The 18,493-nt window shown below is 34.6% G+C and overlaps 1 protein-coding gene across 6 annotated transcripts in view; it reads right to left on the reverse strand.

The window, feature by feature from the left end:
* Positions 1-18,493, reverse strand: part of DACH1 (dachshund family transcription factor 1) — a 371,271-nt gene that overhangs the window by 207,887 nt on the left and 144,891 nt on the right. For all 6 annotated transcript variants that reach the window (XM_080376870.1, XM_080376869.1, XM_080376867.1 and 3 more), the window contains exon 2: positions 7,763-7,878. In XM_080376870.1, the coding sequence (XP_080232996.1) occupies positions 7,763-7,878 (116 nt within the window). The remainder of the gene's footprint in view (positions 1-7,762; positions 7,879-18,493) is intronic.

Below are 18,493 nucleotides of genomic sequence, written 5' to 3' on the forward strand. Positions count from 1 at the left end.
TTCTATTGAAAGACTGCCTGAAATCTGAACTACAAGACAATCTCAGTATTTGCCACAATTGGTAAGCTTACATTTTGAATAATTTAATTTTCTGAAACAATCGGTGTACTCTACAATATGTATCTTTTCAATAACTTTTTTTTATTTCAATTACAAATAACAGTATGTTGGAATTCAGAAGCTATAGCAATCACTAGCAAACACTTCCATTACCAGGTCTAAATTTACTCACTGATAACTTCACCACATACCTGCCTTTAGTAAGATTTTAATTGCTTTGTTTTGTATCAAGAGTTTGGTGATTTTTTTATTCTTATTTATTTTGGTTTGGTTTGCATGTCATTTGTTTTATAGGAAACTCTGATGATGAAATACCTCCTTTTGAAAAGCAGGGGTCTTGTTCCCTGAGATGTTTAACATACTTTTATGATATGACACAAGAAACTGGAATTTGGGTGAGGGTTGCTTCTAAAGTCAGAAACATTTTGTTTTTTTCTGATCATGTTAAATCTACCCTGATTTAGCACAGCTACATATATATGAAAACTATCACACCTCATTAGAGGCTTTACTAATATCTTTTAATAATTCATCTTCACAGAATGTGGTTCTTCAACTGGGATCCTACATAACAGGTACAGAAATATCATTCTTATGGGGAAATTCACAAATCAATACACTTACACCCTTAGCCTTCAGAAGGCAAAATTATTCTGTGATCCAGGACGAAACAAAACATTCTTATCTCAGATTCTTTCTCTGGAAGGTAATAAAACTGTGCATAGCACAAACTAATACTGAATGAGTAGTCATAAGGTGCAAATAGAAGAGAGGATTCTCTAGCTTATAACTACACTATAAAATAACTCCAGTCTTTCAGTTCCTTCTTGAGTATCTTCAGTGTGCCACAGTAGCTGACTATCCTCACTGCTTGAAGTTGTAAATCCAGAGCCTCTTTTGAAGTGAACTAGCTTGTTCCCTTTCTATCAAAAAAGCTGGGAGTATTTCTGGAAACAGTTCAATCCAGGGACACCTCTCAACAGGCAGTGCGTAAACCTGCATGAGGTTTGATTCTCTCACACTGTCTTTCAACAGTATCCTGTAGGCTTTGAGTATGTGTAGTGTTGTATGGTATAATACTGCAAAATGTGCAAGTTCTTATTAATCAAAACTTGTTAATGAAAGAGTTTCTATTTCTGCAAGCAATTCTTGGTTTTATAAAGATTTTATGACTGAAAAAAAGTAATGGCTACATAGTTTTTTTGTAAGCAGAGACTCAAAAGCCTTCTCATGCTCAAAAATGTTTACAAAGAAAATAGTTGTCAAGAGCAAATGTGGTTAAATGGCTTTAGATTCAGAGACCCTTCATAATCTGCCTGCTTGGAGATCTTCCATACTTCCAAACCATGTAGTCCCATCCTATTTTCTTACAAATTGCTCCTGGAGTCACTGAATGTTCACAGGAATCTGATCCTTTGACTACTGGGGCCCCAAAACAAATTCTTATATGACAGAATTATCTGCTCAAGCACTATAATAATTTTCATTTTAACACAGCATTTCAAAAGATGGTTGAGAGGTAAAATATCAAGACAGAAAACAATGAATTTGCATATGCACGAGATTATACAGCTAAGCACTCCAGTTCCCACTGTTGTCTTGCACTCTTACCCTAATAGTTGCTGAAACAATTATTCTATTTGGGGATTCTTATAAAATTTGTGGCTACATGGAAAATCAACTTAATTATTAACTGGTGAATGTAATGGACTCATTGGAAGTTAAACTACTGAGCTTCCACAACCAGTTTTCAGTCATAAAGCCTCTTGTGATAAAGTAGAAGATAGCTAGCCATTCAACAGGATGAAAATATGACAAAATTATAACAGTGTTATCAGAAGACGACAGGTGGCCTGAATTACACCTTAATTATGATTTGTAAATCTATGAAATAATATATTTACAGAGTGGAGTCAGTACATCTTCCCACTGATACATCAACTAGTGAACATGACAGAAGCTTGCACATTAATTATAATGACTACTTCCGTAACGAAGTGCAAAAGCGTTTGTGTAATCTGATACAGTTTCTTGAATTAGGTTACAGTTGATCACTCTAAAAGCAGGATTTGGTTGCTTATTTTTACAGTAAGCTAGGTCAGCCCCAACAGATAAATGGCATATCATCCTATAACACCAACCAAAAGCAATGCTAATGTTAAAAAATATTAAATTCTAGTAACTACAACACTATGTTAACATGGAATGCATTTTAAAATAAGGAAGCAACAGTTACTCACTGTTACTAATGCATATCTTTAGAATCAACACAGGATCACAAAATGTACACACTACATAAAATAACTGAACAATAGGTCTGCCTCTCAAAATTACTAAGCGTAACTCAAACTTTTAATTTCTAGCCCCTGGAATACTCATAGAAATCAACTCTGCTCACTTTCATAAATTAAATACATTCTTAAGACCTTACAGGACTGAGTCTACCAGGAGAAAATACTTTCAACTACAGATTTTGTTTCTTGGCAATATCCAACATGATGTGGATATAATAACAATGATAATTATATTTTGACCATTCTTTCAGTTCTGCCTAATACAACATCAATAACTGTGAGCCAGAGAAAATGAAATTATTTAATTATGTGATTAATCTTTCTTTAAACACCAAATAATTCCATCTTCTACTTCAGCAGAAATGTTGCCACACTTTATCAACAGCTGCATCTGTGAACTCCATTTGTCCTCCAAGCTGAAATAATCTATACAGAACCTTTCAACTCTTCCCTTACTCTAACCCCCTCATAAAAATGTTTCGTGGCTCAGAGAGTTTTGTACAGGATGGAAGTTGGAATACATTTTTATTGATTCAGGCATGCACCAAGAGAGAAAATAAGGATGAGATTAGAAAATGCATATCCAGATTATCACTTAAGAAAAAAAAAAACAGAAGAGGAGTTTAATACATTAAAGTAGTTATAATTCATACACATGAAACCTTTCAGAGGAAGCTTAATATCTTTACACTGGAAAAGAAGAGTCTGGTATCAGATGTGGAATAGGTGGACAGAAGTACCCATCATAAAGCAAATCTGTTCAAAATAATAGTAATAGTAACAATAATTACTGAGATTAGTTTAATGTAAAATTAATGTAATAAACATGTAAGGTGCTTTGAAATTCCTTTTTTTAATTTACAAAGATGCATCTATATCTATCAGAGGACAGATATAGATATGTGAAGTAGTTGTCTTATCATGCCTTATAATAGTGATTTCCAGAAGCACTTTATATTTACATTTTATCTCTAAGAGAAAGACAGTTCCTGAAATAAGCTTTACAGTTACTCGTTTCACCACCTCTAGATTACAGACTCAGTAGGCCAAGCTTCAGAAGAATTAAGTCAGGGTCTTTAATTTCAAAACCTAAAATACTTAAGAACAATTGCAAAACACATTAATCTGAAAAGCAAAGAGAATTGCTTTTCAAAGTTTGCATGACAAATAATGGAAATACCATTTTACACGTTACATAGCAACTACAGACATAAAAATATATAACACAATGTATACCATACACTCAAGAATTACAGAACTGCTTTTCTGACTATTTACAATTATTTACTGTTTCAACTTTATCAACTTTTGAAGCCTTCTAAGCACATTAGCCAAGAAAAGATCTGCAGTACACAGAGATATGCAGATCAAAGTTAATGATGATGAGCCATCTAGTTTTGGAAGGACTTCAAGGTGTTATCCTAATAACCCTGAAAAGTCAGTACACCTGTCTGAACCTACACCAAACTCTTCTTTCTTCTGACTACATCATTTGTAAAATAGGCAGATTTTAATTCTCTGGACAATTCAAGAAGCTCTTCATTTTCTGGTACTACACACTTCACATTTTGTCATACCTTCAAAGGTCCTACATTTATTTTAAAATGTTTTTTGTCAGCTGACCAGTCTTTTCTGAAGTTGGGAACATTCTGTAAATTGACCCTAATGAAAGACTGTGGATATATTAGCAACTGTGGGTAATACTTCTGAAACTTGTGATAAAATGGACTGAATATCACCCAAGAGGTGATCCTCGCTTCTTCGATTTATGCTCCCTAAAAAAAACAACTTGGAATACTATTCTATTTTTCCATTTTATTTCCTTCTCAATATAGTCTCTGAATCTCAACTTAAACCCTAAATACTTCTCTACAGCCAATCCAGTCTAAGTGATAATGCAACATATTCTGCATGGCTTTTCAGATTGGACCAGTAATAGAATACATTTTCAAGGATTCCTTAAAAATATATAATCCTGAAAATTCATGAGAAGTCTCAGCATACAGTTTTCTATCAATATTATTTACACACATAAACAATGCATGCAGAACCAGCCCATTTAAAAACTAGGATTTCCACCTTTAAATGTATATTTCTGTATTATGCAGCAGATTTCAAAAAAGGAAAAATTTCAAGTAAAAATCATACATCCACTCATAGCATTGTGTATTCCAGCTATACCTAATAATTGCAGATCTGTTACTTAAAGAGCATGAAATAGCACATAATTGTTTGTGTGATCACTTACGCTCTTTTGTAGGCAGGAAGGAAACTTAGTTATTATACTATGATTATTAAATCAATCAGAAAGCTTAAAAAGAAGAATTTGTTACAAAAAAAAAAGGGGGGGGTGTAGCACTTAACAGTCTGTTACTTTATTTTTTTTCTACTTAGAGCTAGATCCTAACAGGAAATTCAAACTTCATAAAATTCTCAAACAAAGAGTCATTTTAGGGCCATAAAAATGATTAAGGGATTGGAGCAGCTGACATACAAAAAGAGGCTGAGAGCTGGGACTGTTCAACCTGGAAAAGGCTCAGGGTAGATCTTGTCAATGTGTATATCTGAAGGGGGTGGAGTAAAGAAGATGGAGCCAGACTCTACTCACTGTTGCCCAACAGACACAAATTGAAATACACGAAATTCCATTGCAAAATAAGAAAAAATATTTTGAGAGTAATCAAACACTGGAACAGGCTGCAGACACTGCAGAGCCTCCATCCTTCGAGATACTCAAACCCCAGCTGGATGCAATGCTGGAAAAACTGTTCCATGTGACTCTACTTTGACCAGGGGAGGTTGAACTAGGTGATCTCCAGTGCTGCCTGCCAACCTCGATTATTCTGAGGTTCTATGAATATACAGTGAAACTATGGAGGAAAATGTTCCCAAGCAACAAGAATTTTCTACTATTGATTAATGTCATAGCACATAACAATGGCATCTATGTTATTTAATGCAGTTATAGCAGTTCTTTCTTGGTAGAGCTCCTGCACTAGTTTTTGGTACTTATTCACAATGTAGATGGCAGAAATGTTAATTGATTTGAACTTGTAAGATCAGATTGTAAGCCTACTTTTTATCCTTGCCTGTCCATAAAATGCTGCAATGGCTATCAGGTAGCACTGCTGTCATGATGCTCCTTACCTTTGCTGACCCATACTCAGTGGAACACTATAGCCTACAGCTTGCTTCTAACAGCGTAGATGTTTGCATATTTTGTGCTGTTTGAGACTCAACACCACCATAACAGGAAAAAGTCATGCTCACCCCTTTTGCTGTGGTAAACCATATAATGTGAAAACAGTTCGGTCTTCACAGTTATTTCATTTAAACCCTTCCTCTTTTGCCAGAGCCTCAGAAAGCATTTCCATCCTAAAACGATTCAATGAATGATAGTCTTATGTATGCCTATTTTCTTTGATTTTGAACTGTTTTCTTCTCTTTTTTTTAATCATAATTTTAAAAACATGGTTTTGTGGGCTGATATTCTAAGAAATTGGATCTGTGTTTTTAGTACCATATATTTTTATCATTAACTTGTTATGATCAGCTTTATAGAACTAGAGAGGAATTGGATACTTTAGGTATTAGTTGTGGTTTTAAGTTGCTTTCTTAAAATACAAAAAATGCAAAAAAAAAGCCCTGAAGATATTATATCAAGAGGCAATCTGCTCTTATATATTAAGTGTAACACAAAACCCTAAATGATACTGTTGACAAAGTTTTTTTCCTGTCTCTCATTTTTTGGCCTGCTTATTTGTTCCTGACTTCTTTCATCTCCTTTCTACTTTTCACATGCATTTTTTTTCTTTGATATTTTCCTGCCTTACTTCCCCAAATAATTTCCCTTTGCTTCTGAAGTTTTTGATCTCTCCCTCATAAACATGAATGCTTCTGCCCTATAAGAACTTCTGTTCTTTCCCCACATACACCCTATTACTCTCATGTTGCATTCACTCTACACAAACTCTATTCCTTTTACTAGTTTTTATCCTGCAAATCCTACTGTGTAAGTTATTTTAATTGTGTTTCTTTTTTTTTTTGCCTGTCACACCTGCCCAGGCTACCACTGTGAGTCTTACTTGCCTGACACCCTCCCATGCTTGTCTACACTTGCGGTCTCATGCCTCCTTCCCTCTGCTTACTTTATAACTCTCTCTTACCCACATTAGCTGTCTGACTTCTCTTCATTTTGTCACTCCTCTTGATCTTTAGCCTTCTGAAAACCTGTAAATTTCTAACAAAATATTTCTGGCTATGTCTCTATCTCACTATGCAAGCAGCTCTTGAGCCCCAAGGCAAAGATGCATGGCCCCACTTTTGTCCACAGACCTAAACTCTCTTCACTTTCCTCCCTCCTCCAGACAAGACATTAGCATCCAAACTGCCAACAGTTTCTGGTCTGAGCTATTTCTTGAACTGTGCATTTTTTTGGAGAATGTTAGTCATCTGTGACCAAAGCCATGCCAAGGATCATGCTCATAATTAAACAGACGTGATCATGGGCACATGCTCAGACACCCACCCATCTATCCAATCCTCAAGACCTAGTAATCTTCCTCTCTGTTTGGATCTGTCTAGTTTACTATCGTTCCTTTGCCTTAGAGAAAATCAGTACTAGAGACTGAACCATGCAAACAAGTAGGAAACAACTGGGGAAGAAATGGAAGCTCAGCTGAGCTTTGTAGAAGCAAGTGGGAGAATTTAACTCATCTGTAATATGAAGAAAGAGAAGGTGGAACCACCAACAACAGCTTGACTGTTGGGTGCTTCCATCTTCAGGTGGCTCTGTTCAACTCCTTCCTGCCACAGAGCCTTTCTTAATGTAACTATGTCTAAGAGCAAGTCACTGCTAGGAGATGTTATAGTAACTTTCAAAAGAAAACAGTAGTTTGAGAAACAGATTGTTACAGGACTTTAGTATAAGGCCTCAGGAGACATATCAAAAATAGAATTTCAGGATGAAAAATTAAGACAGACGTGTGTGCAGCATGGAGTTATTTTAACTAACTCGGTTTCTTCAGGCAACTATATTCATGATGACATTATCTAATCAAGCAAAGCAGCAAAAAATCAGAAGATATTTGATCTATTAAAAATGAATAGGGAGATTATTGTCTAATGATAGCTAATACATGCTTTGAAAGGTTTTTTGTTTATAAAGAAAAATAACAGGGGGAAAAATTATACAGTATTATTATTTGCTCAGTTATTTGTATTTTAAAGTACTGAGCTGCCACAATTTCCATTACATACAATACGTTTATGTAGCAATAATGTTACATTACAGGAACTCCTTTGTGATATGCGGGTGCTGGTTTCCTAGACTGTTAATTTATTAACAAGTGGATATAAGCCATGAATTCAAAAGACTGCCTGTGTGAAGGTGTTTCTAGTGATCCTACCTGTTGGCGGGATGATTCCAGGAGACATTAGGCCTGGGACAGAATGTGGCATGATATGAGAATTCTCTGGGGAGGTGACACTTTGAGTCCTCTTAGGAGGCCTTCCAGGTCTAGAACTGAAACAAACAAACAAAAAAATTTTTACAATTAAGCTGTTGTCTTACAAATAATTTCAAAGTTGTTTCAAGTGGTAACATGGACTGTAAATAAATTTGTTTCAAGGACGGTTGCTTTTGCAGTTAGATGTAATAGACTTCCATCACTAATTAGATTACATGCTGAATTCATTTTCCTCATTGAAGATCAGCCGCTCTTGATGCATAATTCATAGCCTGCACCTCGTTACCTGCTTCTTCATATTAATATCTATACACAGTTTGAATTGCCTCGTTTGCATATGCTAAAGTTCTGCATGCAGCCTTCAGCACGAAAATTATGCACTAACTTGTAATAATTATTACAGTCAGCCTGCTATTGATTTATGAGACTTTTAAAAACCAAATATGTGTAGTACTTGTAATGAATGATATTTTAAGGTTCTTCAGGAAATTAAAAGGCAATGGCTGCCTAAGGAAATGTTCTGCTTGTTTGATTTAATACTACAGTTAGCTGGGAGGTGGAATGAAAGAGTGATTCAGACCTATAGCACATTTTTCGATGATATGTTTTATTACTTCGCACTGCTAGCCTGATATCTAGATGATAAATGACAATACATATCTAATGTGTGAAAAGGTCTTGCAATTTCTTTATTTTTTGTCATTTAAAAGATAAGTCAAGTTATCATTTAACCCTTATTCTATTTAAAGTGAAAATCTCACTAAGACACCTTACTTTAAATATACTATTTTATGTCAGAAAGAACTCGGAATTATTTATAAGATATTGTTGAGCAACTGCCATCATAGCAGCTTACATCTGTCCAGTACAGAAAAATAAAGGGCTTCAGGTTTAAGCACTCACTGCCTGTTAAATGCTCACATACACAACTTTCCATCTCCTGGACTGTGTAAGTAGCATACAAATTAGATACGGATTACAATGAAAATACTTATTACCCACTTACATGCAAATATGTACCTGCTACATACAATGCATATCCAAAGGCTTGTATTCTTATGAACACATCGTAGCATAGTATTATTGCAATACCCTATAACTGCTTATTTAGGGGACATTGTGGAATAACTTCACAGAAATAGGTGATGTGTGTTCTAACACTGCAGTATTAACCTGTGCTTTGCCAAACATTTGAGGTTCTTCATTTGTTTCAAAACAGGAAAGAAAGGTGGCTATGAAAGATTTTGGTCCTTACATCCTTATGTTAACAAAAAATCTAATCAAGGATAATGGCATTTTTAGCTACGCTGGAACTGCAAAGGAGGTAGATAATAAAATACCTCTGGTTTCCATTCATATTCATTCCCCTTGTGTTTGGAAATACCTATTTTTGTAACTTCTACAACCTACCTTTAATACACCAAAACCAATCAAAGTACAGGGCATTTTCTTAGAGTTTAATGACTCAAGGCATTGAGTCATTAACCTTAACTGATCATTAATTTCCAACTTAATGTCCTGAGCTGAGGTCATTATTAAAATTATAAGCTTGATAATTTCTTTGATTGGTTTGGGATTTTTCATCTTCTTTAACACAAACAAAATTGTCATATTTTCACAACTACAAGAAAAACAGTAGTCAAAAAAGAATAGTCTTATTTCAGCTCACAGAACCAAATTAAGTGCCTTCCATTTTTCTTTGAAATTTCCTTTGTGATTTACAATAAAAATAAACATACCATGAATACACATAAACCTGATAAAAACATTATAGACAAAAATGACCTGTTTTAAATGGAGTGTTTCTAATATATTCACCCACAAAAAAATGCCACTTTTAAAGTAAGAAAACTTTAATGTCTTAACTTAAATACTTATGATACACTGCTCTCAAATCACTGCTGTGATATGAGTATGGAAGGGTCTGACAACAGCATAGAAAGCACAAGTGGGGTGCCACGGCATAATGCACAACCTACCAATGACTTCCATGTCTTTAAAAAACAAGTTCATGCCTGCAGACTCTCTTTGATGTTCACTACCAAAGATAGCTACGGTGAAGCCTGAATGCTTTTTGCTTTGATTTTGAACAATAAAACCAACCCTCTTCAAAGTCTAAGAGAAGACAGCTATGGACCGAATCTGTATATGAAGGTGAGCAGCAAATTATAGGTGAGCGATATTGAAATATCCAAGGCAAAACTCCTCCTTTGGGCACCTCTGACAATCAAGCTGATTGCGCTACTCTGTACAAATGGGCTGTCACACTCAGAGCTATAAATGAACCCTGTAATCCAACTCTACCCCATGATTTATCACAAACTTTACCAAGCATTTTCCTGAAGTCCTAAACTCCCAATTTCAACCCAATAAACAAAATTTAAATGAAATTTCTGAGAAGTAAGCCTCTTTTATCCTGATACCATTTTTAAGTGACAAAGCACTAACTCCAGTTTACTATAGAAAGGCCTTTATCTATTTAAGAAATGCTTGTTCCTTATCACAAGACAGAAAAACACTTCTAAGAATTATTTCTTAAGGTCTAGAAGATCTGATTTAGAGTCATGGTAGACTACGCAATACACAATTAAAATAAGTAAAATTGATTGCCCCCGATAACAGATAAAGTAATAATAATTGTCTTACTTTGTTATTTATACTATGTACTTGTTTCATTAACCAAATTCCTAACCTGAAATACTACCATTTCATAAAATATGTTTTCAAGCTATAATTGTAGGAATTTTGTATGCATCGTTACCAAAGCTGTAGAAAAAATGGTATGTAAAAATACTTCAAAAAACTAGTGATGTTGATTCTACCTGAAAACTTGTTTTTTGTTTTATATGTATGTTGGTTTGTATATTTATAGCTATATGATAAACTCCTTTAAATAATCATTAAAAGCATAGCAAATGAGTTTATTGATCATAAACAGAATGATAAAAATAGATTAATGAATTATTTTGTTGGTATTTTTCCTAAATTTGTGCTTAGGAGACACAAGAAAAATAAGACCTACTTATTTTTACATTAGGACAAGCTCATCTTCATTCCAAGATAAAAAGCCTGCTTCAAAGTATTCACATTCCTATTTTGTACCAAAATCACTACATTTGTTTTCAGTATGAAAATAAAATATAATTTAAATAAGTATGAGTTGATTTCTTATGCAAAAGATGTATTTAAACACCAGAGCAATGTAAGTTATTCTTCTAGTTAATGTCACTGAGATATGAAAATCATCATTTAAAAACAGTTGATAATACTTTTTTTCTCAAATTTGGATTTTATATATAAGCTTTTCTGGAGATATAAAAGATATTGCCAGATTTTGTCTTATCTGATTTAAAACATTGGAAGAACAACACTGGTTCTTCTGAAGACACATTTGACTTCTTAAGGTAATGGTAATTATCTCAATCGATAAACTATTCAAAGCTGATTTATTTTGATTTTGAAGATGAATACAGTTTAGATTTTTTAGAGCTAAGATGAACAGACTGAAGTGCCAAAACCCAAAAAGCTAACATAAGTCTTGTGAATACCTAGGGTCATAGTACAGGGAAGTCAAGAAGTCTTTTGGGACTCCGCAAGAAGACGCTAGAAGAAACAGACCTACATCTGGAAGTCATAGCCGGTCTTCCTCTCCCCTATTTCTTTCTTTGATGATTAAATTAGAGAGAGTAGAAATTAGACCATTTCAACAAAGATTCAAGCAAGCCACAATAATTAACTGCTTAAAGACCTCAGGAGACGTCAAAGGGAAGTCACTAGTTCCTTGTTTACCTATTAAAAAGCATATGCAATAGAAATGTTGTCACTCTTTCTGCTTTTAGAAATATAAATATGTAAGCTGGATATTTTCCTCACTGAAGTTTTCATATGTGAAATATCTTAACATATGTTGAAGAAGAAAATGAAAGCTTCCTACAGGACCACATATTACTAACTTAGTATTCAGTTTTTAAAGTGAAGCACCTAAATGCATTTAGCTCTCTCAAAACTCATCTGCCTTATATAGGCTTGTGTAAACTTTCTATCAAAATCTGAAAACTTTTTTCATGGCTTTAGAAGACATTACCATAGACAAATGGGCTTTATTTTTTTAGATAATTATCACAACTTACTATTACAATCTATCATTATGTAACAGAGAAACTAAAGGTGCAGACTGGTGAACCTTGAAACTCTCAAAAAGGGAGGGAAATATTTTCTTCATTAGCATCAGATAATTAGATATTCAGAACACTTCCCAGAACCACTGAAAATAAATCCATCATTTGTATTTCACCCCTTCAACTTTCACAGATACTTCAAGAAACACTACGGCTCTAACATTTTCATCTTTGACGGAAAGGGTGTCTATGTGTTCTGCACTGTGACTGGCACAAAACGTACAAAACATGAGAAGCAATTGAGAGTACACTGTCCTAAAATACAGCAAGTTCTCTGAAGTAGTTCTTTTTTGGTCTTTTGATCAACATACATTAGTCTTACATCCTTCCTGTGTAACTGAATCTAGACAACAGATGGCTGAATTAAAGAATAAAAAATGGAAGAGTCAGTGGTTTTTACCAGCTAAAATGTTGTGCTTTGATTATACTTCTACAGTTTTATACACCTCCAATTGTATTATCAAAGTATGAGCTTGCTCCTATAATTTACTTTGATAGTGCAAAACAATTAAAAGTGGGCATAATCAGCAGAAGATCTGGTCCCGCATGATCATGTGGAAACAGACGAAGGGAGAACAGGTACAGGTTTATCGGCAGGCTCCAAAAGAAAGCGGACTTTCCATTCAGCTCTTTTCATTATCTGACAGAAGACAGCCATGGCCTTAAAATTTAAGGGTCTCATCCTTGAAAGCCTTAGACATGTAGACTTCCCACTGATTTCTGTTAGAGTTCTGAGCATCAAGGAAGGTACTGGTTCCAACACAGCGGAAACTCTTCATAAGTAGTTTACCTCTCAGAGTATGTTACTAGCATTTTCTAGATGACTGATTGCATAGCAAAACATGTGCGCAACAAAGTTGAGATAATGCTGTGATTTATCTTTCTCACCTCCTGACTTGGAGGAATAATTGAGCAAAATTAACTCTAGATGAACACAGTTTCACTCTTTAAAATTCTTTCTATTCCATACATGATGTATCCCTAAAGAAAACAGCAACTCAGACCAGTTGTAAGAAAGCAAACTGTCTTTCTAGCTAAAACTAACTATTTTCAGGCCCAGTTTTCTACATTTACAGTTTTGTTTTTAACCTTGTCTGTGAGCAAGTTTAGCGCATAGAAATATTGTCCCCATTTGAAATTGAGCAAATGTGATGCACTGAAGCTGCCATTGGCCAAGCAGTTTTATAATCAATAATACTAGGGGGTGGCAGGGAGAGTTACACTCTGGAAGTAATAGGCAGCAAATCTGTAACAAGCATTTGGTGTATTTATTTAACATATTTTTAATGTTTTTAGAATTGCTTAGAACAGCTTTGAATATCAATATCAATTCTAGCTACATCAGCATTTATGCATCTCATTTAGGTACATACTGAAAATCTAGGCTTTACTTCTCAGTTGTTCTACCTCTCCTCAGTGCTTCAAAGCCTGACACAGAATTTTTGACCCCAAAAAACCTGATGGAATGTAATTTAGGTGAACAGCCACTGGGAGTGGTTACTATGCGCTCGCCATACCATGGTCACTGCAAAAGGGCTGAGGATGTCACAGCCTGAAGCTACTTGCTGACTTAATGCAAAGACAGGGATGCCCTGTGGCAATCTGTAACCAAAGACACTGGACTCTTCCCACATGGTATATATGGTACTTCTGGATCTTGGCACAGCTGCCATGCTGCTCTCAGCGTCATACGTGCAGCCTCTTCACTAAGGCTTGAGCCAAGGGTGTGTCAATTCTGAAAAATAAGGTCTAGGAAGACTGACTAAACCTTTTGTTAATTTAATTCCATTGGTTGGAAAATGTTTGCCAAGGTAACCTTCATAAATATTTCTAATGCACTGAACCAGCATTTTAAAGGCAAAAAAATGACAACATACATAGATCTAAACCTTACACTTTACTATTTTAAGTTTTCCCTTTATACTCCCACTCAAAAACAAAGCAAAAGAATGCAGTTCTAAGACTGGGCATATATCTATTTTGGCAGTTAGTAAAACAAACATTAGAAATCACACCATGTCCTTTTTACTTGCAGCAGTCGTATAAAACAATAAAACGCTCAGTGCAATTACCTTAAATTTATTTTTCTTCTCACAGTTAAACATAAAATGTTCTCACGCAATAATTAGTGCTGAACTCATGATATACTAGGAGTTACTGAGACAGCAAACAATGCCGATAAAAATAAATACAAAGATCTGTTTAAAAATCTTCACAAAGAAATATATGAACGATTTTCAAAAGCATTACATTGTGCTATAGCAGTGAGTAGTGCATACTGATAAAGCATTACAGCATTTCAGTAACAGAACATTTTACCCCTATTTTTGAACCAAAATGGCCAAAAATGGATATCTGGTCAGAAAAGCAGAACCAGTTTATCAGTGGTACAAATAATTAAGCCAAATGGAAGAAAATGTACTGCACTCTATATCCCATTCCAAAGTAATCTACCACAGCAATACGTGAGCATGGGTCAGTACTAGGATGCTAAGCTTTTGGTGGGGATAAAGAAGACCTTTTTGAATTACTTCTTTTCCTAACAGACCAGTCATGTAAACATCATATCATTTCCATCTTCCTTAACACTGCAGCCCAAATCACTCTGCTTTTCAGCAAGATGAGGTACATTCTTTACACAAGAGTACAAGACACAAGGTACAAGACCGCAAGAATATACAGAATATATATTACAAAATCACCTGCCAGCTCTCACTTGATGGTTGAAGTCCCACCACAAACACAACAAAAGAATCTAAGAAAAAAATTCTGCTTGACTGACCATACTACTTGAATATATGAATGACCTAAAGGGCAAGAAAGGAAATAAAGCCAGTTAGAAATCTGAGCGTTACTGGAGTAAATTACAGTACCAGATTTGACTACAGTCGTGATTGTACATAAGTTTAAAATATTACTGAAATGTGACTGTTCTCTTAATGAAATTGAGATCTGTAAGTCATCTATTGGAAAGGGAAAAACAGAATAAGAAATTAATCTAATTCTGTTGGGTGGCAGAATTATGATGTCAGAAGTAAATTAAGCCAAAAAGTTCACTGCTTCATCTAATTAGCTGACACACTAGATCTGCCTGAAAGTTCTTAAAATATTTAAGTATGTTGGCTCTCATGATTATGTAATAACTGTGAAACACAAGCCTCTGATGACAGCCATACAAGACAGAGTAGAAAATAAGTCTGAATGAACAATGAAATGTGATTATTAAACAGAACTCATGCATAAATTCAAACCATATTGATAGATTTTTGCTTCAGAAAAAGTACTCAGAATAGAATATCCAATAGAAGTACAGAAATCACAGCTCTGGAGATACTGAAGAAATTTACTTAGGAATATTAGCAATAACAATAACCTTGCAAAATCATATTTATTACTTCTACTTACACTGCTGTCTTTTCAGAATAATTCTTGCAACTACAAAAAAAAAAACAAACCCAAAGTGTACAAAAAGCAGTGATCTGCAGTGCATGCTTCCCACAAATGCTTTCTGTCAAGTTATAACAGATGCCTTCCCCATTTCACTCAACCTTACAGCATAAACCGCACCCATAATTTAAATATGCAAGCTAAATGATTCCTTCTAACAGTGTTATGCACCCACATGAAACCCCAAACTATAACAGATGCAAAGCCTATTTTTTCCTCAACTGTTTTCATCTTTTCTTAGGCTTTTAATTCTAAAAACATCCCTTCAAAACAATATCTACTATGCATATTATAAAAATGTCAAGCATGGAGCTACTAGGCCAGAAAGGCAGGTTTGATCCATAATGACGCAATCTAAAAGAATTTTAAACTTTCATTTTTAAAAAAAGTTTCTACTTCAAGCTGCTGAGATTGTTCCTAATGTGAAGCAAGTGTAACTGATGTGGTTATGTCTGTTAGAGGCTGCATATGGCCTGCAACAATGATTTAAATGTATGAACTTCAGTTGGAATGAACAGTCCTGCTTCAAGGCTTGTTTTCTAACCATCTGCATTCATCTCTGCATATAACTTGCACATGTAATTACAAATTTGTGAACATAAATCAGATAATTGCATGTACAAATAACCAATTAGACTCAAAACAGAATTAGGCCATATAATAGCACACTCCTTTTTTGAACACATATATATTCATACATACATAACGTGAGTATCTTCCTTTAAGAAATTTCTGTTTAACTCATTTTGAAAAATAATGCTTCCTGATTTGTTTCCCAGTAGAACATACTGGGCAGCAGCTGCCATTTTGAGATCCATTTAAAAAAAAAGAACAGAAACACACCAACAAAAAACACCCACATAATAAACAAGCCCACCATTGCTCAAGGGGTCACAAAGCTGGTGATCATTACTGCCTGTATTAAATTTAAGATACATAAACATTTCAATGCTGATTTAAGCTCAAATGAGAAAGGAAAAAAAACCCTGTACAATTGAAGGCAAGTATTTTGTGAAAATAATCTGGTTCTTCTGGCAGTTTGCTAATTAATATGCTATTCTTATTCATAACAGTTAATAATGGAGCTCTATCATATAAGTGTATCCACTGTAATATCTGAATGCACTCATCACTGAACTGGCCACAATTCTTCGCATGAAATGCTGAAACAAGTGAACTGTCACCTTTTTAATGAACCTGCCTATATCTTAAACCCTTTGCCCTTTAAAAAACTATTTATACTCAAAATGAAAAATTTTATTCTAGCTTCTGCCAGAGCCTGTGGTTAATGTTCACTGCCCTTTATTCACCTTATTTTTAATTCTGAAAACCTCACACTCATTAACTGTATACTTCCAAAGAACTGCTGGATCCACCTAAAAAAAGCTTGGAAGTGACTTTTATTGTACATTTGAGAGTACCAGTACTGATATGAAATACTGAAAGATTCTCCGTTAGTCTGTACAGCTGTAACTGCACAACTAATAGAACACAGATTGATTTTAACAACTGTATCCACTGAAATCAAGAATTTAAACCTTTAAATAAGGTGGTTTGTATTTGTACACATGTACAAATACAAATCCATAAATGAATCTACTAGGTGAGTACTGAGCATTAAAAATTACAGGCTGCTTTGAGCAGATGATATCTAGGGTCAGAGTGAGATATTTATGTTGGGTAGCACTGTGCAAGTAACACTGGTGAAATGACTCTATTTTCTGACTGAGTGAATTTCTATCTGGTATCAGTAAGCAATTCCTAAATTATAAGTTAAAGAGTATGCACATCATAAGTTTCATCTCTGTTGTTCAGACTTCAAATTGTTTGGGAAAGAAACCAGATATCACTATAGCAATGGGTTTGTGCAACACCGAGCACACCACCGCTTAAACCCCACGTGAACCAAGAGATACAAGAGGCGTGATTACCCCTTGTAGATACTGTTTAACTAGTAAACCCTTGTGTGTATTCTAGTTGTACTTCACTTCGAAAATACAGCAAAATACAAACTCATAGGGAAAAAAAAAATTATGGTATATTCCAGGGGAAAACCCTGATCTATGTACCCAGCCCCACAAAATCTGTTTGTGAAATCAAGGATCCCAGTTGTGTTAGTGTCCAACCTTGAAAGTCTAGATGTAGCCTTCTTTGGCCTTTATATTTTACTATGGAATATCATAACATAAGTTTGTTTGGGTTTTTTTTTTACTTGTGAAGGCAAGGAACAGAAGCAATCCCTCAAAATCAACCTCCCATTTTCTTTGCAGAGCACCATCTATAACCACATGAACAGTAGCACTGTTTGCCTCCTAAGCAGTAGTACTATAGTAATTTGGATGATACAGAATACCAGTCTGAGCCTCCCAAGTCCTAGAAAAATAGAAGGGGGGAAAAAAAAAAACCAAAAAGCAACAAGAACAACCAGATAGTACTACAGGTCCAAATGGAAATATTATAGTGATCCAACTAAAGACACTTTTATTTCATATCTTTTCAACAACTTAGAAGTCATTCAGTGCATTGCTATCAAATTACAGAGGATCAAATCTGATGATACTTTAAAATACATCGCCATAACCCTTAGTCAGTGTTTGTAGGTATGTTATTTGCAGGCCTGAAACACAGCCAGTGCTCAAAGCTGCCTCATAATTATCTTATGTAAAGTTTGCCCTGTCAGAAATAACAGTCTGCTACTAATGTGTTATGCTAGAGAAACACTGAAAAGTTAATCAGTCATTTCTGTTTAGTAGTACAAGTAGTATGTTTTTAGATAACAAAGATGACAAATGTACCTATTTCTGATAAGATTTTTAAATTATTATTATTAGTATTATTATTATTTACTTATATTTCTTTGTAATTCTGGTAATTCCATTTGTGTGAATCTTCATACAATAGAGTTACATACAAGGATATCAAAGGATCTATTTTACAGAAAGGCATAAATCAATTACCAAGAAGTTTATTTTAATATGTACTTTAACCTGCCTAACTATGGATCTGCTCTGTGTTTACTCTGTGACTGGAAAACTTTCACATGGTC

Source organism: Falco punctatus, assembly GCF_963210335.1.
Source record: "Falco punctatus genome assembly, chromosome: 2".
Taxonomy (NCBI): Eukaryota; Metazoa; Chordata; class Aves; order Falconiformes; family Falconidae; genus Falco; species Falco punctatus.